Source organism: Myodes glareolus, chromosome 20 (assembly GCF_982192425.1).
Source record: "Myodes glareolus chromosome 20, mMyoGla1.1, whole genome shotgun sequence".
NCBI classification, from domain to species: Eukaryota; Metazoa; Chordata; class Mammalia; order Rodentia; family Cricetidae; genus Myodes; species Myodes glareolus.
Window position 1 is genome coordinate 46859000 of NC_142045.1, and position 27255 is coordinate 46886254.

The 27255-nt window shown below is 41.9% G+C and overlaps 1 protein-coding gene and 1 pseudogene across 1 annotated transcript; both read right to left on the bottom strand.

Annotated features, from left to right (window-relative positions):
- Window positions 1-2909: 2909 nt before the first annotated feature.
- Window positions 2910-26021, bottom strand: LOC125394203 (pyroglutamylated RF-amide peptide receptor). Its single transcript, XM_087899404.1, has 6 exons — window positions 25682-26021; window positions 11189-11347; window positions 9613-9674; window positions 7532-7767; window positions 6065-6162; window positions 2910-5393 (listed from the first exon to the last, which is right to left on the bottom strand). The coding sequence occupies exons 1-6, from the start codon at window positions 26019-26021 to the stop codon at window positions 4987-4989; spliced, it is 1302 nt and encodes a 433-aa protein (XP_087755530.1). The 3' UTR covers window positions 2910-4986.
- LOC148118827 (POU domain, class 5, transcription factor 1 pseudogene) lies at window positions 22467-23269 on the bottom strand (annotated as a pseudogene).
- Window positions 26022-27255: the final 1234 nt, after the last annotated feature.

Below are 27255 nucleotides of genomic sequence, written 5' to 3' on the forward strand. Positions count from 1 at the left end.
CTGGATCTGAATGGAGGGGGAGGAGGGAAGAAACTGGGAGAAGTGGAGGGTAGGGAAATGAAATAAGGATATGTTGTATGACAAAGAATCCATTTTCAATGAAAGAAAAAGAGCCTTTAATCGCACACACAGGGAGTGGTGACGGGGAGAGAAAGAACTGAAGGTCATCTTCCATTGCATAATGAATTTGAGGCTAGTCTGGACTACATCAGGAGTTACGCTCTCTCTATAAAGGTTTTCTTATAATCAAAAGACTATTAGATACATGAGTGGGTAGACAAAGAATGCCTATTAAGTGGATTAAAGATTCCTGAAGGTAATTTGACTGTGATCAGCGACATCCTACTTTCCACTATTAAAAATTCAATCAGTCATTCAGCCTTGTATAATCTTCAACTGCAGTGTGTGCAAGCGCATGTGTGCATATGAGTGTGTTCTGTGAAGTCTACCTGGCAGTTCTCCCTGGTGTCCATGGTCATATTTCGTGAATGCAGGTGCCAAATGTTTTTCTGGGTTCCACAGAACTAGGGCTGCTCATTTGTGGGATCTGATAAAATTGGGCCGCTCTAGGCAGAAATAGTTGCTCAGGTCACTGAGGAAGAAGTTCCCAAATCATATCACTATTACTAACCGCCATGATGCAGGTTTGATGTTTTTATCCTTTGCAGCTGGTGACACATTTCATATGTAACATGTAACATCCTGTGTTATCCCTGACTTATCAAGAACACAGTCTGTCCTAAAGCAAAGGTCACAGGTGAAAGAGGAGGGCCTGATCCAAGCATGTGTTCTGCAAGTGCTACCATCTGCACCAGATGGACACATGGTTTTGGCCTGTGTCTGTAGTCACTTGCATTCTATTAAATATTGTGTTTGATGCATAGAGAGTTTAAAATAATTTATTGTTATTTTAACATCAAGGGACTTTTGACAGTTTGCTTGCAGTCATGATGTCATGAGGAGTAGCTTGCTCTGGTTTTAGAAAAGATTCATCTTTAATAGCTAAATTTTAAGAATTCTTATTCATAGCTAATACTTTAATTTGATTTGTTATCTGGGTATTTCATCTTATTCTAGCACAGGGAAAACAATGAGACATTCATGGTACAGAAGAAATCAGATGACAATGTGGTATCCTTTTGAATTTCTTAATAAAATTGCCTTTTTCCTATTTGCCAAATAATATTAGTGGCAGCTATAGGAACAAAGAGCCGGGTGTATAGTAAATTGGGATTTTCTATGTTTCTAGGGCCTAACTAAATCTTTTTCACAATAGGAAAGGGAAACGTGACTCCAGTAGAGCCGCTTGAAATCCTACCCCTCTACTTGCCAATGTCAAAATTCAAACATGACTATTACACTCCAGTTTTGTGTCGCACTTTCTCCTGGATTGAAATACTTTCTCCTGGAGGGAGGACAGAGGCACATGAGACCCAGAAAATAAACAAACTGAGAAGTCGGGGTGGGGTGGCTAAAACTTAAAGGATTCACAGACCCATCTCTCCCCAAAGTGATATAAGCAGTGAGAACCACTGAGAGATTCTCCACCCTGACCTGTCCTGGGGACCTCAAGGGATGCAGGGTGGGGCATGGCTTTTCAGGGATGCGTCTGCCAGAAGGGAAACTGTTTGTGCTTGTTGAAGAAACCCACACTCAGACACCAAATAAACTAACTGGCTCATTAAACTGGACTTTGGAGGAATCATTCCTTTTGTCTGTCAGTGATGTCTGATGTGGGGTGGAGAAAGGCTTCTTTTCCTCAATCATTAACAGTCCCACAAAGCCCAGGTAGTTGTACTATAGAACATCTTGAGGCATGTTTAATTTGGAAATGAGTTGGTAAGGCATAGTCTCTTAGGCCTCAAGTTTCCATTTTTGAAATAATTATCTGAATATATTTTTATTTGTATTTTCAATATGAATCCTTTTAAGAGATTAGAACAGTGCAGGACTCTCTCTTCTCCCTCTCTCCTTATGTCTCTCCCTGCACCAACAAAGCGGTGAATGAGACACAGAGAGAAGGCCCACATCGGAGAGTGGAAAAGGATATATAGGAGGGTCTGGTGGGAGGAAAGGGAAGACAGAAATACTGTAACCATGTTATAATCTAAAAAATAAAATTAAAAATGATAATATCTGAGTAAATGATAGTGCCCCATTGTCCTTTCTAAACATACCCCATAAAGCCCCAGATACACTACATCTGAAAAGCAGGAACTCTTTCCCCATCTTTACTCACAGCAGTGACTTCTCACCATTTTGTTTAAAGGATCTGCTGCTCTTACAGGCAATGGAGTTAAAGGGCTGTGTGCTCAACTTTGGGCAATAAAACAAAATTGTTAGATGATTCATTTTGTGAATTTAGAATAAAAAACTCCTAATGGAATGTCAAATAAAGGAATTTTATAGGCTTGGCTGTAGAAAAAGATCTAATAAAATATTAGAAAGAATGACTCCATGGTCAAGAGAATGGGCTGCTCTTCCAGAGGACCCAGATATTGTTCCCAGGACTCATGTAGCAACTCTATCCCAGCATCCACCAGGCTGGGGATCCATAACTCTGTATTCCAGTTTCAGGGGATCTGATGCCCTTTTCATCCATGAACACCAGGCCTGCACATGGTACACAGACTTATGAACAATTCCCCCCAACACACACACACACACACACACACACACTAGAAGTCCTTGAATGTGTATTTTCCCATTACTAAAATTACTTTACCCTATCACACATAACCATCAATGCTCCTTGAAAATAAAGAGCCCATTGATGTAGCATTGTCTATTTGGTCATTCTTCTTTTGGGAGCCATCAAGGCTGACTTTCTACTTTAAATTTATTATTTATTTATAGATAAATATATAATAATACATACAACTTTCATTGTCATCCCTGAAATCATATGAATGTTTGGTGGTCAAGTCAAGACAAGAAAGTCAGCACAGTAGGTCTATTTTTGAGGATTTGTTAGTGTAGGGATCACTCTGTATTACAGTGTAACCAGACAGAAAGCTGACAGCTTACAAGAGCCCATAGAAAACAATAAGCTTCCCTTCCTTCACTTTGCTAGCTTTCCTGTGTCATGCAATGTCTTTCTTGTTCTACATCTTACTTTTCCTCTCTCCTTTCCAATAGTGCGTCACTGATCCATCATCACCAGTACTCATGAGTCAGTGCTGAAGCATGCCTGGGCAGCCCGTTTATGGTGGTTCTCCAGTTGTTCCTATCCTGGAAAGTCCTAGATGCTTGTGTTATTGTCACACCCAAGGTTCTACAGTCTTCATTTACGCTGTCTATCCAGTGTCTTGGGGCCTTCCTCCTCACCGTATCCCGTGCACTCCTCCAAGCAGTGCCGTCTTCGGGTATCTGTCGTCATTCATTCTCATAACATGGCTGAAGTATCTCAAGTGTTGTTACTGTATCCTGTGGTTTACATCCTTCTGTAGATGGAGACGTTTCTTAATGTCATCATGGCGTAGCCTGTCTCTTTGTGTGATGCCTAGACATGCCATCTCAAACACATTCAGCCACTGCTTTGTCATTGATGCACATGAAATGCAATGCCTGTAGCTAAGAGAATTCAAGACATTTGTGCTCATTGGTTTCCAAATCTTAAAGCCTAGATCATAAAATATTCTGAGTTTTTCAGATGGAAAATGTGTGCTTGAAAAGCCCAGGCAGAAGAATGATTTAGGCAACGAGGTTGTGGTCAGGTTTTGAGTATCTTATCTGTTGGAAGTCAATGTAATGCTGACAATGGCAGTCAGATTTTTCATACATGGAACATAGGAGTGAGATATGAACTAGTGGGGAGCTCTATTCTTCCTGACCAACCACATGGGGGTCAGCCTTGGACATAACAATATTTCACAGGTGTAGAGTTGCCTCAGTCCTTCATTAGTCTCCTGCTGAGACAGTCTCTCTTAATACATAACAAAGTCCTTCCTCTCACTAGTGAGAGAATAAAGTGGCCAAAGAGATAGAGATAGAGATCTGATTATCTATCTATCTATCTATCTATCTATCTATCTATCTATCTATCTATCCATCCTTCCATCCACCCAGCTAGGCAGCCACCCACCTACCAAGCCAGCAACTCACTCATCCATCCATCCATCCATCCATCCATCCATCCATCCATCCATCCATCCATCCATCCATCTATCTATCTATCTATCTATCTATCTATCTATCTATCTATCTATCTAATCAATAAAGGAGGATAGCCAGCCTTTCCGTTGAGGATAAAACCAGTTACAAAACAGTCATGAGAGAAGAGCGAGGCAGGGCTGGGATAAATCTCAGAAAGGAAAGCAGAGAAGAGTGGAGCTAAAGACAGGAGAAGCGGGGCCAGGACTCGGAGTTCATCTCTGTAGATGAAAAGTGGCTTCCTTTCTGGTCAGAGTTTGCTTCACAACTGCTCCATGAAGTAAGCTAGGGGCAACCTTCCTTTCATACAGGAACAAACAGAGACTTCAGAAGATGAGGTGACTTGTCATTGCCGAGATGGCAGCTTGGAGGAGTGTGGCATTTGTCTTTTAAGCTTTATTAGTTGTCATTTGCCTGGCTCCTCGCCTTCTTTGACTGTTATTATGGCACAAATGTCAATTGCAAAGGTTGTTACCCCCGCTTCAACAGTGTACTATAAATACAGTATGGTGTTTAGCTGTTTAATATGCTAAGATGATAATGCAATTTTAGTAATTTCTACCCAGTTTAACAACGCACAGGAAGTCACATTCCGTTGACTCCGTGACTAAACACTTGTGCCAAAACCATTGCTTTATGTATGACGTGTTTAGTAAATCTATCTACCTTTATAACCTACGATGCTCTTAGTAATTTTTCAAAGTTATAGTTCCATGAATTCTGTCGGTTTAAATGGAAAACATGCCTTGTTTTCTTTCTTGTCATCATTTAAAAATAGTTTTTGACCTTTGCTTGAAATAACTTTCCATACAAATGATATTGATTATGAAGTCATTACAGTTCCTGTCCACTGCCTAACGTTGAATTTTCAGAAAGTTCAGGAGTAAAGAAAGCAAGCTGTCGCTTGAGCTGCCTTTTCTCCCCTGGCTGTTCACACAGTTTGACTTCGCTGTTAGCATCACTGAAGGCATCTCCCGTGGCTCCCTCTGCTGGACACTGTCGTCGTGAGAACTTTGCTCTCTTCTGCGTCAGTGAAATTCCTGAATTTCGGTGCTTCTGCGCTGGAGAGAAGCGTTCTTTTATCATGCAGTAACAAACTGCAGACAAAAAATTCTTCTTGAAGTTTTCATTCATAAATGCATACACAATGGGATTACAGATGGAGTTGAAAAATCCAATTATTTGTACGACAGCGAAAACCATCTTGATCGTGACATCATCATATTCCTTTTCAAAATTGCCTGAAATAGAATTTCACGTTAGAATGTGGATTGAATTTCTTAAGAAAATTAAAAATTATTTTTCACCTGACTTTGTCAGAGACAAAAGGCATGCAGATTTCTGAAGCCCACTGTGGGAGAGGAACCCAATTACCTGGGAGCAAATGGCTTTTATGACGATCATTCTTATAAACACAGGCTGGTGTTCAGCATATGCTACTGGGCTCACAGATCTTACACTAAATCATTCAAATCTTGTGAACACTAGAAGCAGGAGTTACCCTTCAAATATTCCCTTGCAATGCAAAAACAGTCACACTGTAAAGTCTTGGCTTATCAGGGAGAATATCCAGAGGTGCTGGCTGAAATCCCCATGTGTTAGTAAATTGAAACTGTGCAAGTCAAGTTTTATAAGATGATTTATAAGATGGCACATTGCCCCCTTTAGGAATAATGGAAGAATCTGGAAGTTTTACTTTATTGTATACAACGACTAAAGAACACTTCCTAAAGTGTCCTTGTCACAGAGAGTCACTCACCACACAGGGAGCTAGGGCCTTGGAACAGGAAAGAAGCAGGCTTGAGGCTTGGTGTTTAATTAAACCAGTGAATAGCAACAGATTCATAGCCATTTCTGTCTATCCTAGCAGGAAATGGACCAGAGCCATCTAAGGAGAATGCTATATACTTACTGTATTCAACCATCATGTGGACAACGTGGAAAGGGGCCCAGCACACAGCAAAGAGTGCCACCACTGTCACCATCATGACGACAGCCCGCTTCTTCTTCCTAGACCCACGAGAAAGCATTGCTTTGGTTCAGTTTTCTGTGGAAAATGTGTTAAAACAGGAAGACTGAAATAAAGGTTGAGCCTAGGCCACTCAAACGTAACAGCAGGTAGGTTACGGCCTTTTTCTGTTTGTTTCACCCTTGTCTTCATGGTCTTTATGTACTAAACATGCTTATGATGTGTGTTCTCTGTGGGTCTGGCATGCTCTTAGATCACTTACATGGATCATCAATACTCAGAGATCAATGGACCAGCGCAGAAGGTGTGGCACTCTGAAGGTTCCTGATGGCTGGTCACTGACGGACTTTGGGTTTGAATTTAGGAGCCTAAGTTTAGTAAGTGATCTTTAACTCACTGGGCACTGAAAACCTCTCATTTCTTTGATAACAAAACATCAATATTTATCAAATACAGTTAGCTTCAAGAATTGAATTAAAACTGGTTTACCAGGAATTCAAACGCATTTCTTTATTTTTCCTATAAGGTGGAGTTATGTCTTCACTAGAACTATATATTTGCTGTGTATTTTACAAGTTCATACGTGGCACCTCTCCTTTCAACTCCAGAATTCTTTCTTCTAGGAAAGAGTATCATTAACTTAATGAAAGACAATGAAGTCTTGGGAATCCCTTCTACTGAGAAAGGACGTCTTTATACAAACAGGGCACTAGAGGACACTGTCCAGCAAGATTTAACCGCAACCCATACAACCCTGGATGTGCGCACAGGAGGTGTCTCTCATCTCCATGTGAACAGTCGCTCCGTGCAGATATAAAGTGAGTCTCACGTGCTATGTACACAGCATCATAGTCTTTTAAAACAGATACTAATGAATAAGATAAAAAGATAGCTTTTATGCTCAAATTTCAACACTAACCATTTAATATAAGCAATATGCTGAGGCTAAAACATTTTTATATATGTCAGCACTGTCTCTGAATGGTAGGAAGTAAGGATGGATGTTACTATACAACCGGGTATAATTAAGGAAACGGGGAAGGGGGGCTAAAATGCAGATCTATGTCACAATGGCCAGCAAGGTGACAGTGAGCAGAGCCACCCCCATGCACACAGAGCCCTGACAGCAGTTCATACCTCTTTCTGCAAATCATATTTATATACAGATGAAAATGTATCCATGCTCTGTCTTCTCTTCTTACTCCCAGCTTCACTTTTGATTTGAGAACAAATGATTTTGATCCATCTTTCTGACACACATTAAATTGCACAAAGTTTCAAGGGTTTAAAGATTCCAATTTAGATTACTTTGACTAGATTATCCAAGAGTTCTGGCATCCTTGACAACTGTCCCTTCTGGTGCAGCTTGTCAAAAATTTTAAACAGAGGTGAGCAGTGAATGAGACAAACCTGGCTATTTTGGACATTTCTTTCCCATGAGAGGATTGAAGCACCAAACTGTCTCCAACTCGTTTCTTGATCCAGAGTTCGTAGCCGATCTTACCGTAGAGGACAAGCATCAGCACCAGAGGCAGGAGGAAGAGGATGACAAGAATGAAGGTGGTGTAGATTCTCTGGTGCACAGGGCTGGCCCATTCCTCCAAGCAGCAGACATGTTCTTTTTCATATAAGAAGTCATACTTAATCTTGATCGTAAGAAACAGTGAGTTGAAAGAATCAGCGGTCAACATCAGAAGCAGTCAAGTGTCATCACAGAACATCATTTTAAAGACTTTTCAGATTCGCCATTGGTATTATTGCAAAGTGAATCACTGTTTTATTGTTATTCTGTAGTAAAAAAAATTCTCAATTAATCTGCTTAGGTTTTGAGAATTTCATGCTTTTAGATTTGAAATGGGATTGAGGTCCATGCAAGTTTCTTTCATTTCTTGACTTTCTCAACTTTTATTTCCCTTTCTCACCATTTTGGGTGAGCTAAAAGGACACACTCACCTCACCATCTATTGAGAATGCCACCTGCTGCCTGTTGTCTCTCTTAATATTAATTAAACTAATTTATTTTGCTTTCTCACTTGAAGAAACAGACTTGGAGAATCCTGATTTCACTTGGTATTCTTAAGAAGGATGTGACATGACTAGTAAAATTCCATATTTGCCTTTCTGTTTTAAAAAGTAGACAAGAGTATATCATTTTATATGTTTTATCAGCGGCTCTGTGAGCAATGCCCTGTTGTCTTTGAAAATTGGTACCTGTGTTGGATGAGAAAAGATGTTCGAGTTCACACCAACAGACAGGTTGGACCAAATGAACCCCTGGCTTTCTTTACTATGAGTCCTCACACATGGCTGAACCCACCAGACAAAGGCAGGAGAAGGAGAGAGATTGGGTGAGATGCTCTCTGAGTGTGTTTTTTACTCAAATTTTAATTTACCTGAGAAGATGAGGCAGGCAAGAAAAGCATTATGAAGGAGAATCAGCTAATCTCTTACATCTTTTTGCATGAGTTAACAATAAAAGGAAAAATAGTGAAGGGAGGGGAAATACAGCAGCAGTTCTCAGTCTGTGGGTCATGACCCCAACAGGGGCTGCATATCAGATATTTATATTATTATTCAGAGCAGTAGCAAAAATACAGTTATGAAATAGCAATGAAATAATTTTATTTAAACAGAAAAGGGGAGGTGATGTGGGAATCCCCTCTCTGTGCTGTGAATACCATTGGTTAATAAAGAATCTGGTTTGGCCTGATAGGGTAGAATAGAGCTAGGCAGGGAAGACTAAACTGAATGCTGGGAGAACTAAGGGTGGAGTTGAGGAGAAGCCATGGAGCTACTGCCAGAGACAGACATTCTGAAACATTGCCAGTATGCCACAAGCCTCATGGTAAAATATAAAAGAGTGGATATCTGTTAATTCCAGATGTAAGAGGTAGCTAACAATATGCTTAAGTAATTGGCCAAGTAGTGATTTAAATAATATAGTTTCTGTGTTTTGGGTCCGAACTGCTGGGCCACTGGGAAACAAACAAGTGACCTCTTGCAACTGTTCTTTTCTGTTTTATTATATTTTGTTATTATTCCTTTGATGCCTATTTGTTCTCTAATGACAGACAGAAAGGGGGAGATCCAGATGCAAGGGAGAGGAAGAATTAACCAGGGGAGTAGAGGGAGGGAAAACCATATGTTAAAAAATATATTTTCAATAAAAGAACATATAAAGCACTCATTAGAGTCTCAATTATGTTAGGATAATGGAGCATACTAGGAAAATCATGTTCAATTTGTAGGAAAATGGAGAAAGCAACCTTAAAACATATTTTTAAATGTTAGGCATTAATGTCTTGGCAATATAATAACTAGAAGAATTAAATAAAACAGAGAAAACTATTTTAATTCATTGAAAACATCTCCAGTGAGGGAACTGAGGAGTACAGACTTGCCGGGATGCTCCTGAGATGGGTAATGCTCATAGAAGAGAGAGGCAGGGAAGGATCTCAGTAGTACAAATAGTGATCCAAGCTCAGATCTACCTCAAGGCGTTGCACGTGCCACATGGGTGATCCTACGATGATGGCCACCAACCAGACCACACCTGTAAAAATGTGATCATTATCATAATGTGGTAAAATGGAGCCACGGTTATCTGTATTTTTTTCCCGGGCTTTATCTTCAGTGTTCTTTATGAGACAGGCCAGCTAAATTTTTAAGGCTTGCTTATTTATTTGACATTATATAGTAATCAAATTTGATACCTTTGATGATTCTATAGCTTTATACTATGCATCTGATTATTATAAGTTTAGACCATTGTAAAACATCTTAAGATTTTATGCGTTCAATGATAAATGCTAAAAAGGAAAATTCATCTATTAACACATTAGACTTTAGGCCATGTTTCAAGTTCCGTAGTTTTTTCTGGGCTATGTTGTATTCATCATGTCTTACTGGGTCAGGGACAGCTACAGCAAGCTAAGGACCTAGAGTTGCCCGAAGCGAAATGAAGGTGCCTTGTTGGGTGGGCACCTGCAGGGCTCTGCTCCGTTCTCAGGCACATGAACCTCTATGTGAACTGACTGGGAGCCGTCTCTGCACAACACCCTGTTCCCAGCTTCCCTCCAGCACACAGTTCCCTCTGTATTGAAATCTTCTGCTCTTGTACACCCAGAGCCTTCTCATCTCAGGTCAGAGGAAGGTTGACGTGGAAATGCCACTCATGGCTCCATTCATTAGCTAACTTGTCAGCATTCCAAATTGAAGGCTTAAACTGAAGAACTATATCCACAATAATATATTCCAATATTAGAGAAGATCTAAAGGAGAGACCATGTGGGGAAATTGCAGAGAGGACTAAACCCCTTAAATTATACAAGAATGCATACACATGAAGGAAAAAACCTTTTGCTGTACAAATATGATATTATTCTATAATGAAGAAGGCCATTAACACTGTAGGTGGCACACTGGTACCTTCACTCAAGGATGCAATTTAAGCATTAAATGTCCTCCAAAGTCCTGAAGGATTTGACTGCTAGCTCATGGATTTTGGAGACATTATTGGATCATGAAGTTACTAACTTTATGAATGGATTAATCCACTAAAGAATCATAGATAAATGGACTACTAGGAAGTAGGGCCTGATTGGAAGAAATAGGCCACTGGTATCCAGCCTGTCCTGGATGGTTTCTGTCTATGTTCTTGTGGTCTGTTGTCAGGTGAGCTACTGCTCCACCCCATGTTCATGCCATGTTCTGCTTTACCGCTCCACCACATGTTCATGCCATGTTCTGCTTTACCACAAAGGCCCAGCAATAACAGAGCCACATTGCCAAGGACTGGAATCTCTGAAGCAATATGCAAAAACAAATCCTTCCATTTCTAAAATGTTAATATCAGATGTATGTATGTATGTATGTATTGGCTTTTCAGGACAGGGTTTTTCTGTGTATCTCCAGCTGTCCCAAAACTCACTCTGTAGACCAGGGTGGCCTCAAACTCACAGAGATCTGCATACCTCTGCCTCCCTTAGTGCTGGGATTAAAGGTGTACACCGTCACAGTCAGACAATAGCAGATATTTTAATAAGTGACAAAAAGTGGCTCACATACCCAAGATTGTGAAAACCCTTTGGTTGGTGTACTGCCACTTCATTTTAAAAGGATGAACAAGTCCTTGGTGCCTCTCAACAGCAATGCAGGTCATAGTGAGGATTTCTGTCACAACGGCAGTGGACTGGACAAAAGGCACCATCTTGCAGATGAAGGCACCTGCAGCAAGGAAACAGACACGTCATACAAAAGCTATCTATAAGAGTCTTATCTGTCTCTTTGTAAATGTTACAAACCACTAACTCTGAGTCTATGTGAGTGGCAGAGTAAAGTGGTACATACTAATCCCAACACATAGGAGATGGAGGCAGGAGAATCCGAGAGAATTCAAGTCCCGTGTGGACTACACTGAAAAACTCTGACTCAAAAACAATGAACAGAAAATTCCACCAGACTATTATTTTCAGAAGAGAAAAGTTGGAATGAAATGATTGTCCGGGAAATAATAGTTATTTTTTCTCATTGTCTCTCTCTCTGAAATCATAACAAAGGAGTAATTCTCATCAAAGTTCACGGTATTGGTGTGTGTGTGTGTGTGTGTGTGTTCATGTTTGTGTGTATTTATGTGTGTGAATGCAGATGTGCGAGGAGAACCTCGGGTGCTGGTCCTTGACCTCCACAGTGTTCATTGCTGTTTATGCTATCCTAGCTTGTAAAAGGAACGGCAGGCCGCGGGAAGCGGCCTGCCCGGTTAGCTTTACCCAAAATAATTACACGGAAACTGTATTCTTTTAAACACTGCTTGGCCCATTAGTTTCAGCCTCTTATTGGCTAACTCTCACATCTTGATTAACCCATTTCTAATAATCTGTGTAGAACCACAAGGTGGTGGCTTACCGGGAGGACTCTAACCTGCGGCTGTCTCGGAGAGGAGAGTCATGTCGACTGCCTGCCTCTGCTTTCTTTCTCCCACAATTCTGTTCTGTCTATTCCACCCACCTAAGGGCTGGTCTACCAAAAAAGGCAAAGGCAGTCTCTTTATTAACCAATGAAAGTAACAATAGACAGATAACCCTCCTCCATCACTAGCTGGCACACAGACTCCTGGGATTCTTTTTTTCCCACCTCCCATCTTCTCACAGGAGCAGCAGGATTACAGATGACGTCATTGAATCCTTGTTTATGGGGATTCAAACAAGGATCTCACACTCTGCTGCAAGTAGGCTACCCGTGGAGCTTTAGCCCTAGCCAAGACTCAGGTATCTTCTCAGCATGTCTATCCAACTTGATGTGTAGATTAAACCTTTAACCATTATGATTTTTTAAATTCTCTACAGGCTGACTTTTTAAAATTGAAAATTGATTTTTTTTTCATTAGTATATTCTGATTACAGTTTCTGCTCCCCTGAGTCCTTCCAGTTCCTCCTGTTCCATCTGGCTCCACCACGTTTTTTGTATCTCATTAGAAAACAAGCATCCAAGGAATAATAACAGAATAAGATAAGGTAAATAAAAAACAAACAAATCAGAGTAGATAAAATAAATAAACAGAAGGAAAAAAAACTAAAGAAAAAGGACAAAAAAACAAATTTAGATGCAGAAACACATGTTTGCACACACAGGAATCTGTTAAAAACATAAAATCAGAAACTGTAATATATACACAGAGGACCTTTAAGATTAAAAACAAAAAAAACCCTGACTCAACATTATGAGACAAGAACTTCAAAAGATGCCATAGAGTTCCGTTTGCATTGGTCATCCACTGCTGGGCATGCGTCACAATTTTAGCTTTCTTTACTTTTCTAATGTAAAGATCTCAAAGTGATAGCAACAAAAAGGTCTCATGTTATTTATGCACGAAAAACATACTGAGAGCTGCCTATCAGCCTCTCCAGCCACTGCTCGGTTCTGGGAGGATGTAGAGGCTGGACTGGAACCCACCTACCCATCAAGACACCCCACTCCCCACCTGCTACAGACCACTTCCAGTCCAGCTGGGACCCCAGAGAGCCACTGTGTGCCTGTCTATCAGCCTTTCTACTCACCATGCCAACACGGGCCTGTATGAATTTTGAACCAGGATTCCAGGTAAGAAACTCCAGACCCAGTCCTCCCGCCCCACAACAGTCAGCCACCACACCGATTAGTCAGCTCTTGGACCGAGTGAATCCTAACCCAGAATCCCAGCTTGGACCTCCCAGAGACAGTCCTCTTGCATGTCCAGCTGCCTATCAGCCACCTCACTCACCGACTGGCTCTGGGACCAAATGATGTCTGATCTTGAGCTCCAGAGCGGCTCCAAGACAGAAAACCAGTCATTATTCAGCTAGGCCACTCGCTAACAGTCATTTCGATCCTTGTGTGTTTGGCTCCTCGTGTGTTTGTCATCCCTAGGCGTTTCTTGTCCAATTGCCACATCCGTTCATTTGATAGGCTTTTCCGACCTTCAGTTCCCTCGACACTGACGTTGTAGGCTGGCCAAGGAAGACACTAGGACTCTATTGCCCCCCTAAATCTGACCACCCCCTTCTGCAACTGCACATAAATTAACACCAACCTTTATCCATTTCACTGCTTGAATGTTTCATATGCAGTAAATCGGTTACCTCACATCTTATATGCATGTGACATTTTAATAAATCAATATTTGAGTAAAATATTAGTAGTATTCATTAGAGTTCATTGAAAATTTAATCAGAACAGTTTCTATCCCTTCAGTGAGTTTTTTAATACAATGTTATACAGTCCAAGGTCAAAGGGATACGAGAAGAAATTTTTAGTGAAAGGGACCTAAGTGCATCAACAATGTATTTTTAGAATTCTTTCCTTCACTGCTATCATCTTATTATTATCTCTGTCTTGTGTGCACACATGACATAGTGCACATATGCTCAAAAGAGAGCTTTTGGGTGTCATTTCTTTCCTTCCACACTGCTGAGGAAGTGTTGGTGTTTCTGCCTGCATGTTCCTTACTTCACAGCAGCTGAGCTTCCTAACTGTCCTCCGGTCTCTGTCTCCTTCTCACAGTAGGAGTGCTGGGTCACAGATGTGTGTTCTTACATTTGGCCTGCTTTCTTTCCTCTTCCCTACTTATCTCTCTCCTTTTTTTTTCTTTTTTCTTTTTTTTTTTTTTTTTTGAGACAGAGACAGAGTAACTGTGACTGTTCTGAAACTCATACTGTAGACCAGCTGGCCTCGAACTCAGAGATCTCCTCGCCTCTGACTCCAGAGTGCTCAGGTTAAAGGCGTGTACCACCACCATCTGGCAGCATACATGTGCTTCAGAGACCAAATTCAGGTAATCAGACTTACGCAGCGAGTGTTTTACCAGCTGCGTCATCGTGCAAGCCCATCAATATGGTTTAACCACCCAAAAGTTAGCCATTTTTGTTTCAGCATTTCAGTGTTGTCTCAAAATAAATACATTCTTTCTGTTCGTCATGATCAGATGGTGCATGTATCACCTGAATTCTTGACTTCAGGATGCACCCTGATCCGTATTTACCCAATCAACCAGAGAGTCTGAGCCACAATCACACTGTTCATAAAAATAGGTTGTTAACACTGTCCATCGTAGGTCCAGTGTTTTACGATTTGCTTCTTTTTTTATTTATGACACTGTTTCCTTTTTATTGATTTTTATTGAGCTCTACATTTTTCTCTGCTCCCCTCCCTGCCTCTCCCCCTTTCTTCAACCCTTCCCCAAGGTCCCCATGCTCCCAATTTACTCAGGAGATCTTGTCTTTTTCTACTTCCCATGCAGATTAGATCCATGTATGTCTCTCTTAGGGTCCTCATTGTTGTCTTAGTTCTCTGGGATTGTGATTTGTAGGCTGGCTTTCTTTGTTTTATGTTTAAAATCCACTTATGAGTGAGTACATGTGATAATTGTCTTTCTGTGTCTGGGTTTTGCTTCTTAATGAATGACCTTTGTAAGTACGAAGAGTACCCTTTTTTCTTATCTACTCAGTTATCATGGCTTTTTAAATGGGAAGCTTATTTTTCAAAGTCTGTAAGACTGAAGCAAAATAGACATTGATTTCGATGAGCTGGAGTTGTAGTTTGGTGGTAGATTGCTTCCGTTGCATGAGCAAGTCTCGGGGTTTGCCTTTGGTACCTCCCAAAAAAGGAAAGAAGACTTTTATTTTTCTTTTGCCTTTATTAAGCCTTTGTTCCAACTCCCCCCACATCAGTTACTTCCTTGATCTGAAAACCCCTGAGGTTGAGGCTCTACTGCCACCCTGCTCTACCCTCCCCAGTGCATATATTTCTAGGTGTCTCATAACACTTACTATTGTAAATAGCTATTTTTATAAAACAGGAAATTATTTATTTAATATGCTTTTCTATTACATTATTTTTATTTCATACTTTTCCTTTTCTCCAAGTTCTTCCAGATCCTTTTCCCTTCCTAACCCTCCCAACTTTTAAGTTCTTTCTCAAAGAAAAAATCCCAATACAACAATATAACTCTCCCAAACCAAGAAAACAAAACAAAATCATGCTCCCAACAACAAAAAGTTGCACCAGACTATACCAAATAAAAGTTCACATGCAAAAACTGGAGTTTATTTTATGTTGGTCACTACTCCTCAACATGCAGGAGTGGTTGATATATCCAGTATCACTCTATGGGAGAAAACTGATTTTTCGTCTTTCAGCATGTATTAAGTGATGGTTCAATTGTTAACCTTTACTCTAGTGACTATTTTCATTCATTCATTCATTCATTCATTCATTCATTCATTTAAAAATATATGACAAAATATAATAAAATAAGATAAAACAAAAATTATCACTTAGGAGTTGGACAAGACAAACCAACAGGACAAGAACGTCAGAGAAGGTACAAGAATCAGAGTTACAACTGTTCCCTCAGGAATCCCATAAAAACACTAAGCTGGAAGCCTTAATATACACAGAACCTGGTGTAGCCTCATGCAGGCCCTGTGCATGACTCTTCAATCTGTGGGATGGTCTGAGCTTTGCTCAGTTGACTTAGATGGCCATGTTTCCTTGGTGTCCTACTCCTATGGCTCTTATAATCTTTATGCCTCTCTTCTATGGGGTTCCTTGACTCCGGGGGTGGGGGAAGTGGGATTTTATGGAGACACCCCAACTCTCCCTCTCTGTGTAACGTCTGGCTGTGGGTCTCTGCACTTACTCTCATCTGATACAGGAGGAAGCTTCCCTGATGATGTCTGAGCAAGGCACTGACCTGGGTACAGCAGAATGCATTAGGAGTCATTTTTATCAAACCCTGCTGAGTGAGGAACCCAGAGACAGAAAGATAAACATGGTAGGTACTCACTTTAAGTGGATACTAAACATAAAAGATAACCAGCCTATAACCCACACTTCCACAGAAGCCTGGCTATAAGGGGGACCCTAAGAGGGACAGACAAGTGTCCTCCTGTGTTGTGAGAGGCTGCTTGTTCGTCCCAGCCACCCAGAACTGAGATAACCACATAGTATCTGTATTAATTAAATCACTGCTTGCTGCATTAGCTCTAGCTTCTTATTGGCTAACTCTTACATTTTAATTTAAACCATTTTTAGTAATCTGTGTATTGCCACATGACTGTGGCTTATCATGTAACATTCTGGCATCTGTCTCTGGTGGGGCTACATAGCTTTCTTTGACTCTGCCTTCTTTCTCTCAGCATTTAGTTTTCCCCGCCTATCTAGTTCTGCCTTGCTACAGGTTCAAAGCAGTTTCTTTGTAATCAATGATAATCCCAGCATACAGAGAGGAATTCTAAATCACCTCCCCTTTCTATTTAAATAAAAAGAAGGTTTTTATTTTAACATAGTAAAATTATATATAACAAGACAGTTACCAAGCAAGAATTATAGTTACAATATTTATATCTACTTTATCTCTTATTATAACTAAGTAAAACTATAACTATAACTATTTCTTTTTCAACTCCATCAAAGACTCCAGAAGGATATAATATCACCTAAGTAAACAGGAAGTACATTGTAAGCAACTACCAAAACTCTAGAATTGACAGAGATATCTTGCTACCTAGATAGTCACCCAAAGTTCTTCTGTATCATTGGGGGATCCATCTTCAGCCTATTGGCCCATAATATCCAGCAGACTTTTCTATGAAGCAGGAAATTTCAAAGATAGTTTTACCTATTTTGGTAGTTTGTCAGTCACTTTCTTCTGTGTCCTGCAGAATGTCTTGCAGACTCTTTCATGAAGCAGGAACCTTGAACGAATGTCTCACCTTTAGGCAAGTTCAGCAGTCATTTCTCTGTGGTCCTGCATGTCCAGTTCATACAGCATCCCATCAAGCAGTCCAGGCAAGAGCAGGTTCTTGCACAAATGGCTAACCAACTCCATAAGGAGTCTCTTCAAAGCCCATCTTTCTCTTGAAATAAATCAGTGCTACCAGGAGCAGATGAGTCTCATTATCATGAAAAGTACTAAGTTCTTAAACATTTTAAATGCCATGTTCTGAAGGTCTTTGAAAGACTTGAAGAATCCCTATCTAATTGAAATATATCTCTATGTATCTAGAAAACCTAACTAATATGACTACAAGCTTGACTATTATAGAGATGACTATCTATTAATCAGTATTTCTTAATTATACATTGCAATTTTAAATGAACTGCCCAAACACAATGCCTTAATCAAGAGCAGAAATATACATATACACATTTAACATTTACTTTAAATTTGTATCAATAAAGCAAGATTCATACCAATGCAAATCTCTATAGCATATCCCCTTTTAAATATAAGCAAATGTTTATAGATATATTTGGGAATATGGGCATTGTTCTCTCCAAACTTTTTTTTTGTTTTTTTATTGGGCAAAGTATTTTTGGGGATGTTTATAGCAACCTTTTAAGGGGTCAGTCTATCAAACCACATTAGTGTGGAATTAATCCACAGGTCTTTATCTTTTGTGGAAACAAAAGAAGAACTTCCTTTTTAAAGCAACACATCCTTAGACTGAAATTTTGGAATTAAGACACCTTTATGTTGGTTTAATTTAGCAGTCCATGCAATGAAATGTCTTTCATTACATAGCTCTTTAACAGTCGAAAAACTTAAAGAAAGCCCAATAATATACATAATGTAGACTCTTTGTGTATATTTTATCTTTACGTAGCTTACTTTTTACTTTATTACATTTCTACAAGTTTAATATTTATTTTATTATTTTTACTCCTTTAATCTATGACTGTTTGTACTCTTTTATATTACATTTACTGTCTCTTTACTCTCTCTCTCTCTCTCTCTCTCTCTCTCTCTCTCTCTCTGAAGGTAAAATAGATAAGATCTCCTGAGTAATGTGAGTGTGGGGGGGGAGGGAGGAGGGTGGAATTGGAATGGGGAGGTTCTTTTATATCTAACTCTTATTAATTTTTCTCCTTTGATAGATGCATATGTAATGGTTACTCAGCCCACTCCCCCATCTCCCTTTTAACTCTGTCAACTCCCCCATCACCTCTTTACTCTTTACAAGTCCCTTTCTTGGATTTACCTATTTGTGTTTTGTTTGTGACCCACTGAGTTTAGGAAGGGCTGTTTGTGAATATTCGATTTGAAGTAGTCCTGGGAGCCTTTTAAACTAGTCACAGGTCCTCCTGTGAATATCAAAGGGGAGACAAAGCCTGCTTTCTCCTCAGAATCTACTAGTGGCCAGTATGTCAACGGGATGGAATACCGTCTCACCAATTTTGTCCAGGCTTGGCTGATGACAGGCCCTACCTTGTGCAGGCCCAGTCAACAGAGGCAGGCGTAACCGCTGAGAGATTGACTGCATAGCTGTGTCATGCCTAGAACACGGCATTTCCCAGCCCCTTTCTCTGTCTTCTAGCTCTTACATTCGTCTGCCTTCTCTTTGAGCGCGTTTCCTGAACCTTAGACAGGACAGTACAGTATAGGTACTGTCCGTAGGAACGAGCATTCAATTTTCATGTTTTCTCAGCACCTTGGGCAGCCATGAGTCTCTGCATTCACTACTATTTATTGCAAGGGGAAGCTTCTTTGGGTACGACCAGGACTAGCATCTGTCTATTGCGTATAATCAAAAATTATTTACAAGATGTAAAGCTCGTATTGTTGCAATAGTTCTGTAGCTGTCATATGCCACCAGATGGCAGCATCAGACATTCTTTTCAAGTTGCTCTGCCTGGTCTAACATTGCCAGGCAATGTAATACACAACCTAGTTAACAACAAAGCAACTAATACATGATGCAACACTTCACAACCCATTCTTACTGCATAGCTGTCTAGTTGCTCCCAGGAAATGAGGGCAGGCTGTCTTTTAAGGTTTCTGTGATCTCTACTGTCTCACTCTCAACCCAGACATAGGACGAATACATTTAGTTTCAGTTTCACAAAGACAGAGAAAAGCAGAAAGCCTTTCCCTAGCTGTTACAGGATTAATCATTAGGAACCAATCATTTTCAGACAGAATTGGAAAAAATACAGCTTCTGCTAATTCTTCCTCAGTGCCACAGGCTGGGTGGAGTTGGCAAGGAAAGTTCCCCAGCTTTCTCTGAGCTGTCTGTGGTTCCTCAGCAGAGGCAGGAAGGGGTTGGAAAACTGGAAACACAGAAACTGGTCGGCCACAAAATTTGTGAACTTGAAAGGAGAGGCAGAAAATGGTTGTTTTCATGAACTATAGAAACAGTTGACACACCCCCTGTGGAGGATACAGTGGTGGTAACGATGTTGTTGGCGCTATCATGGGTTTTGTAGTTTCTTGGAAATCTCATATGTCTTTTCAGGTCACCCCACCCAGACCAAGAGGGGTGGACACGGAATAGCTTCGTTATATTGTTGAAGCTCAACCTGAAAGCCTCATGCAGGGATTAGGCCATATAAGAGGATGCTAATGAACTCAGAGGCAGAAGACATATATCATAGAACTTACTGGCTATTAGGTGGACTTGGTCCCACAGACATACATGGCCAACCTTATGACACATGCCCTCCTTTGTAGTTCCTTGTTCAGGGGACACACACATTCTGGGGGATCTTGGTGGTTAACAAGATCACAACTATATTGCTGAGGCCATGAGCTTGGCTGGTTTTAGTTTCATACATGGAACCAGCAAGGACTCAGTGAGCCCATACTTGTGAGCCCTTGGGCATCCACACAAATTCAGGAAGCTTATCACGTAGACCACACAGACCAGATAAAGTGTCAGCTCCTTAGGCCTCCAGTCCACAGGAAGAAAATGACTAACAGCACACACCATGGCTCATTCTGCTAGGGTAGAGATAAGTTACGAAGGAACTCTAAGATGCGACAGTCTACAGTGAGGTGGGACAATCTGAGCTCACTGGAACCAAACATGGGAGATGGATGAGAAAGAATTTCTCACATGACAAGAATAAGAAACTATCTTGCGGTGGTGTGTTGCTCTATGAAGTATCTACAGGCATCCTGCCAAGAATCAGTTCAGATGGAGGTGAAGTCTTGCCTGTAGGGCCTCGTTGGAAATACGCAAGGCTGCCAGAATACCACGTGAGGCTGATCACAAATTTCCCGAGCAAATCTACTCTACCCTAGTCATTCAAGCAGGCCATTGCAGCCCACCCCAACGCAGGGTATAACTAAGTCCTGGTCAGAGGACTCCATAGCTTCTGATTCTAGAGAAAGAGTGACACCCAGCTGGATGGAACCCTTCTAGAAGTTTCCAGAGATAGCAAGAAGTATCCTTTTTTTATCTTCTGAGGTAGAGATTGTTTTTAAAATATAGATATCCTTTTCTGTCACTTTTCTGATTTTTTTCTACATAGAGAAGATTCTCTACATAGAATCCCGTGGGTACTACTCCCCTCTTCTACTGCCCATGAAAATCCAGTGATTTTCTTGAATGGTGAACGACATGAGCTTTTCTCTCCAAGCAGGCACAGAACTAACTGGAGAAACCACACTCAGATTAGCCCACGACGTGACATTTCTGAGTTTACTTCCAAGCTTAATGTTGCTATCTAGCTCTTGATTATTTTTCTTTTGAACAAGTCCTTCTCCTCCCTCCCCCAAGAGACTATTTAATAGTTGTCCTCATGACAATTACAGAGCTTTAAATCATCACGTAGTACTCTTGATTTCACATCAGTTTGGTCATGTGCAAATTTCTGAAGTGTAAAAGAAGGAAAATTATTATACCAAATGTAATTGACACCATCTCTTCACTAATTGATTAATAAACTAATGTTCCATTATAAGCCACGGATCTGAACTGTTCTCACAAACTAATATCTTCTCAGTAAAATAAAGTTCAACAACTTCCTTTAACTTCTTCCTCAGCTCAGGAGTTTGTCATCTCTAAGAAAGCAGCAGCTGTTCCAAGCAGCACCTCAGGCATGTACTTTGTTTCCCTTTCTCCTGCACCTGGGACTGATCTAATGGGAGCTCACCAAGACCAGCTGGACTGGGACTGAAGGAGCATGGGATCAAACCGGACTCTCTGAACGTGGTGGACAATGAGGGCTGACTGGGAGGCCAAGGACAATGGCACTGGGTTTTGATCCTACTCCTTGTACTGGCTTTGTGGGAGCCTGGTCTGTTTGGTTGCACACCTTCCTGGAGCTGGATGGAGGGGGGAGGACCTTGGACTTCCCATGGGGCAGAGAACCCTGACTGCTCTTTGGACTGGAGAGGGAGGGGGAGGAGAGTAGGGGAGGGGGGAAATTGGAGTTAGGGAGGAGGCAGAAATTTTTTAATAATAATAATAATAATAATAATAATAATAATAAAAAGCACTATATCTTTTCTGAGGTTGCATATGTGGAAGGCACTGTGCTTTCTAAACCTCTGCCTCAATCTTTTTTTCACTTTTATCCTTCCTAACAAGCTAAGCCCGGACACTGTCCGTGTTTGTGCTGCATGGTGGTTTTCAGCTTTGCCTGCAGATTGTAATCCTTTCTGATGTGTGGAAGTTTTGAAAATGTAAAACAAGCTGCTAACCTCAGACTCATAAAATCAGAATCTCTTAGTATGGGATCAAGTGTTTCTTAAATCTCCCCAAGGAATGATTCCATGTGTTCAAAGGCTAAGACTCATTGCTCAGAAGTAAATTCCTTCCTTCCCCCTTTCTTCCTCCCTCTCTCCCTCCTTCCTTCCTTCTTTCTCTTCTTCTTTCCATTCTGTGTCCAAGGCTGCAAAATGATGAGAATGGGCTCATAATAAATGACATCACTGCACTTCTCCCCTCCATCACTTCTCCCCTCCTGGCCCCCATCCTTTGTGTTTGCAATCCTTCCACAGTAACTGGAGAACTCAATCCCACAGTCATGGTGCAACAACAGGCTTTGGGTTCTTCCCCCATCCTCGGTCAGGTGAGACACCTCAGTATGAAGGCATTGGGGAGCCCAGAGCAATGACAGGAACAGCAGGAAAGAGGGAAAAGCTGTCCCCTAGAAATGGGCCTGAACAGTACAGTGCAGTGAAGTAGGGGCTTTTGTATCCTGGGGCACCAAAACGGGGCCCTGAAGCAGAGGAAATGATGCAGGCCACCCTGGAAAAGGGGACGCTGCGACCTCATATTCCTCTTATTGGGAATAGTGGATTCTTAATCGTTTGCCCTTGCGGCACCGGTTGTAAAACCGTACTCAGAGCACATAGTTTCCAGCCCAAGCAGCTCCACAGGGCTGCTGACCTGCTGCAGGGTGGGGTCCGGGCACTGCAGAAACACGTTCTCCAGGCTCCCTCTCAAGTGGTTGTCAATCCTCCTCCACTGCTTCCTCTAGCCGCCCTCACCAGGTCTCGGCTTCCCATGTCTTCTAAAGGTTGCTGTCAGCCTCCTCCGTCCTCTTCGTCGGCAGCTTACACACGTTCTTGCAACGGAGACGCAGGTCCTCAAAGAGGCAAATGGTCAGCAGGCTGAACCTTTCCGACAAGAAGCCCAGGGTAATGTCAGACTGTGTCTACTAGGGGTCCTCTTCTGCTCCGGCAGCTTAGCAAACTGCTCTAGTTCTTTTGGCAGGGCCTTCAGGTCCTGGGACTCCTCAGGACTTGGTCCTCATTTCACGGCAGTAGGTCCAGGGGAGGTCCACCCTGAGTTGCTTTCCTACCTGGCCCACATGAATGCTTTGCTTTTTCTACCACTCCCTATGACAGGGCTTCATATTTTTGACTTTTTCACGACGCATTTCCTTCCCCAGTTGCAGTGACCTGGTTTTCTGTGTCTCTCCATCATTCCCATTTCATGATTTTTCTTCAAATGTCTTTTACAGCCTTTTTAAAATACAGCATTTTTTTTTCTCACACCAAACTACAGAGTGACAAATGCTCCCGGACACCCTTCTCTCTTCAGACACCACTTCCTTGGGCAACAGAGTGGCTCTTCATCTATTACACTTTAATTTTACTTACTTTGGGGCCTCTTGTGTTCTCTGAGACCCCAAAAGAATGGCAGACTTTATAGACTCTTGTATTCTCAAGGTGATACTTTGTCATAGAGGAGATTTTTCACTAGATTTGTCAAATAACTTATGCATTAATTTTCATCTTTTACATTATTGAGTACTCTCCTTAGATGACACATCATGACAGCTTTGAAATTATTATCCCATCTGTAGCTACAAGTTACTTCTCTCCAAGCCTGTCTGCGGGGCTTCTTCAGGCTTTTTCTTCTCATCCGAACTCTAATTTTGCTGTTGTATACTCAACTTATAGACCATTGTTTATCTAGTCCTGTATAATTATAAGCCATCTCCAACTAAACAGTTCTTAATAGAATTAATCATATACTTTCACAGCATGATCTCTCTCTCTCTCTCTCTCTCTCTCTCTCTTTCTCTCTCTCTCTTTCTCTCTCTCTGCTTTGTTTTAGTGATCCAGCTTCTCCTCATGTAAACTCACTGTGCAGCCCAGGCTGCCAAGACCTTTCAATCCTCCTGCTACTCCCCCCTTAGTACTAGATTACAGCTGTGTAACCACGCCTAACAATCAGTTTGTTCAAAGCACTCTTATACTTTCTCATACTAACCCTCTAAACAAGTGTGCAGAATGTCACCACATCTACAGCGTTTAGGATCTGAAGTGAAATGACTCCCATAAAGCCGGAAGCAAAAGAACCGGAAGGATGCGGTTAGCCATAATTGTTGCTCGGCAGGGAAGAGGTGCCTGGCCCACCGTGGGGACCACACCTCTCTCTGAACAGGGGCCTAATGATCTGCTCTACCCCACTTGCAAAGTTTTTTCCTCAATACTCTGTTGCAAACCTGAAGCCCCTATAGATCCAAATAGCGTGGATTAGAGCTCAGGGCAGTCTAGCCTCTAGACTACTATTAAAGGATCCCACATTGTGTATGCTCCTTTTCAGGAGGGCTGCAACTGCTTTCTAAATCTGTGTTCTAACACTTAGAAGTAGTAGCTCAAGACCCTTCCTTCAGAAGCCCCATGCAAGGACCCCGAATCCCCTCAGGAATTTGTTGGAGCCAGTTTTAGTGGTCAATCGTAAATGCCCAAACACAATACTCTCACTAGGCAGTGTGAGAAAGTGTCTGATCTGTGGACTAATTTACGACCCCTCTACATCATCACTGTCAAGTCAGTGCTGCGTGCTCCACAGGTAATGATCTTTAGAAACGCATGGCAGATGAGATGGGGCCAACAACTCAGCATCCCACTTGCTGAAATAAACAGTACAAACCAGTGGAAGGCAGCAGTGCAAAGAAATGAGTAGGAGGTCTCTGGTGGGCAACGGTGGGGGTGAAAAACACTCTTCATGTGCTAGAGAGACAACACAGAAGGGAGGAAATGGTAGTGTGGAGACATCATGAGCCATCTCTCTTACTTAAAATCACTTTCTAGGGATTTTTATGTGGTCACAAGAACACAGCTGCTTATGAGAATGGGTGAATACACTCTCCTGAGGGGCAACCCAGCAGTGGTCAGAACACAGCCGACAGGAATCCCCAGAGTTTTCTTATTTTTTTTCAGTGTCCACATACTGTTGCAACATCAGTGACCCCACTCAACAGATTCTTTGTGTTTCTGCCCCTCTTCTAATAAGGTGCTATCTCATCTCCCTGTTAGAAGTCAAGAGGGGATGTGCTTTCAACATCTCCCCCTACAAGACTCTATTAGTACAATTTCTACAAAGGACTTGTAGAAATTGCTGCAAATATTTTTTTTTGCTGTAAAAAATTTAGAGATCAGATATTAGCTAGCACATACAGGAAACATTTCTGGAAGACACACAGTAGCTGGTAAGCAAATTTGGAAGTCGATGAACAAGAAGAGATCTTTAGCATTGGTGACTCTTTTGCTATTTCATTAATAAATAGAGTAACCCTCACCTTGTAATTATGGAAAATGCTGGAAATAAGTACAGGCACAGGTTCCCTGAGCAACCTCTCTCACTTCAACCAAATCTGGACTGAACCATATAGACAACCCCTCACCTCCACCTTTTGCCTGCAAGGTGATTTTCCAAGAAGGACACAGAGATTCAGCTAGACAGAGAAATATAAAGAGATCAGAAGTGTGAATGCAGTGTGTGTGCCTGTGTGTGTGTTTGTCCGTTTCCGTGAGTGCGCATGCAATTCCTGTCTTACCACCCAGCCACTTGTCGGAGATGTTCTGGAGCATTGTGACCGGGATGCAGAAGAAGGCAATGAGCAGATCACTGAGTGCCAGAGAGCAGATGAAGATGTTGGTGACTGTGCGCATGGCTTTGCTGCGGGTCACCACATAGACCACCAGAGAGTTGCCAAAGAGCGCCAGGGCAAAAATCAGTGCTCCCACCAGCGCAAAAGCCAGTTTAGCCCGCGCTGGCAGCTCGGGAGTGTAAACCAGCGGCCGCAGCCCATAGAGATGAATGAACTGCTCCCGAGTCAGATTGTGCGCACTCAGCAGCCTGGAGAATTGCTCCGCGGTGATGTTGAGCGCCTGCATGCTGAGCCTGTGCTGCCTGTCTTCTGCTTTGGCAGATCCAAGTCTCTGCTGACAGAGAGCTCAGGAGGAGAGAGGATGCGCCCAGACATTAACAGGCAAGGGGGAGCAGGAGGCGGGGCCAGGCGATCTCAGTCAGGAGGGTTTGAAGTTCACAAAAGTTCTGTAATCCCTAGGAATGTCTGAGCCCAGTGTCTCTGACTCTGTGATCTCTGTGCATGCCTTAGCAGGTAGTCAGCTTTGCATCCTCAGGTCGGGAGAGCCCCCTGGGACTGATGAGGATGGGCGGGGCCCGACATTCATCTGATGTTGTCAGCTTCCGTTAGCCCTTGATCATGTGAGGTTGAAACTGGAGACTTGAGTTTTCCACTTCTCATGGAGTCTCCCGGTGAGAAATAAGGTAAGCATACATACCCATCGCAATTAAAAACAAACTACACAAGAGGAAGCTGCAGTGATAGCAGAGTGGTCCCTTGTATCCCTCACTGCACTTAACTCCTTTGTGTCTCACTTAATATACAGCAACACAGACCCAGGAACTAGACAGTGTGTGTGTGTGTGTGTGTGTGTGTGTGTGTGTGTGTGTGTGTGTTCTAGCCCTAGCTACCAATGACCTTCCCATTCAAAGTCACACCCTCCTGCCCCTTACCTGCTTATTTAACATTGGCCAATTGCTGGGTACTTTGGTAATGTCAGGCTTTGTTAGAAGCTGCTACATGTGACTTGCATATTTAATCTATAAGGAGACCCCTGAGGTATTTTCCAAGGTTTCAGTTCCTGCGTGAGCCTGAATTTTCCTCACACCCTTATTAGTCTTTGGTTTTGCTGGTATTTATTATTTATTTAAGCGTGTGTGTGTGTGTGTGTGTGTGTGTGTGTGTGTGTGTGTTTACTGCACGTGACTGTTCATGTATGAGGAAACCAAAGCAAAAGTAGCCCATTTCTCTATCCCTCCTTGAGTTAATGACTTGAGATAAGGACTCTCATTGACCCCTGAGGTTGCTGTGTTGGGCAGGCTGGTTGGACATCGAGCTCTTAGGATCCTAAGGAGGGTTATAGGCCTGCAACCACAGCATGGGGGCTGGGGTTGTGCAGATGCCATGGTTTTAGCCTCTGGTCCTCATGATTGCACAGATGGCTGTTGTCCACGCAGCCATCTCCTCAGCCCCATCAATATGCATAGTTAAAACAAATCCAGCTGTGCCAATGGACATGTAGAGGTGTAGGGGGATCTTTG

Bases quoted from the DNA above. Each gene is read 5' to 3' on its own strand.
- LOC125394203 (XM_087899404.1), bottom strand. From the start codon at position 26,021: ATGCAGGCGCTCAACATCACCGCGGAGCAATTCTCCAGGCTGCTGAGT. The intron at 11,348-25,681 runs GTAAGACAGGAA...TCCTTGCTGCAG, and splicing joins CTCCGACAAGTGGCTGGGTG to GTGCCTTCATCTGCAAGATG. The intron at 9,675-11,188 runs GTATGTGAGCCA...ACATTTTTACAG, and splicing joins AAGGGTTTTCACAATCTTGG to GTGTGGTCTGGTTGGTGGCC.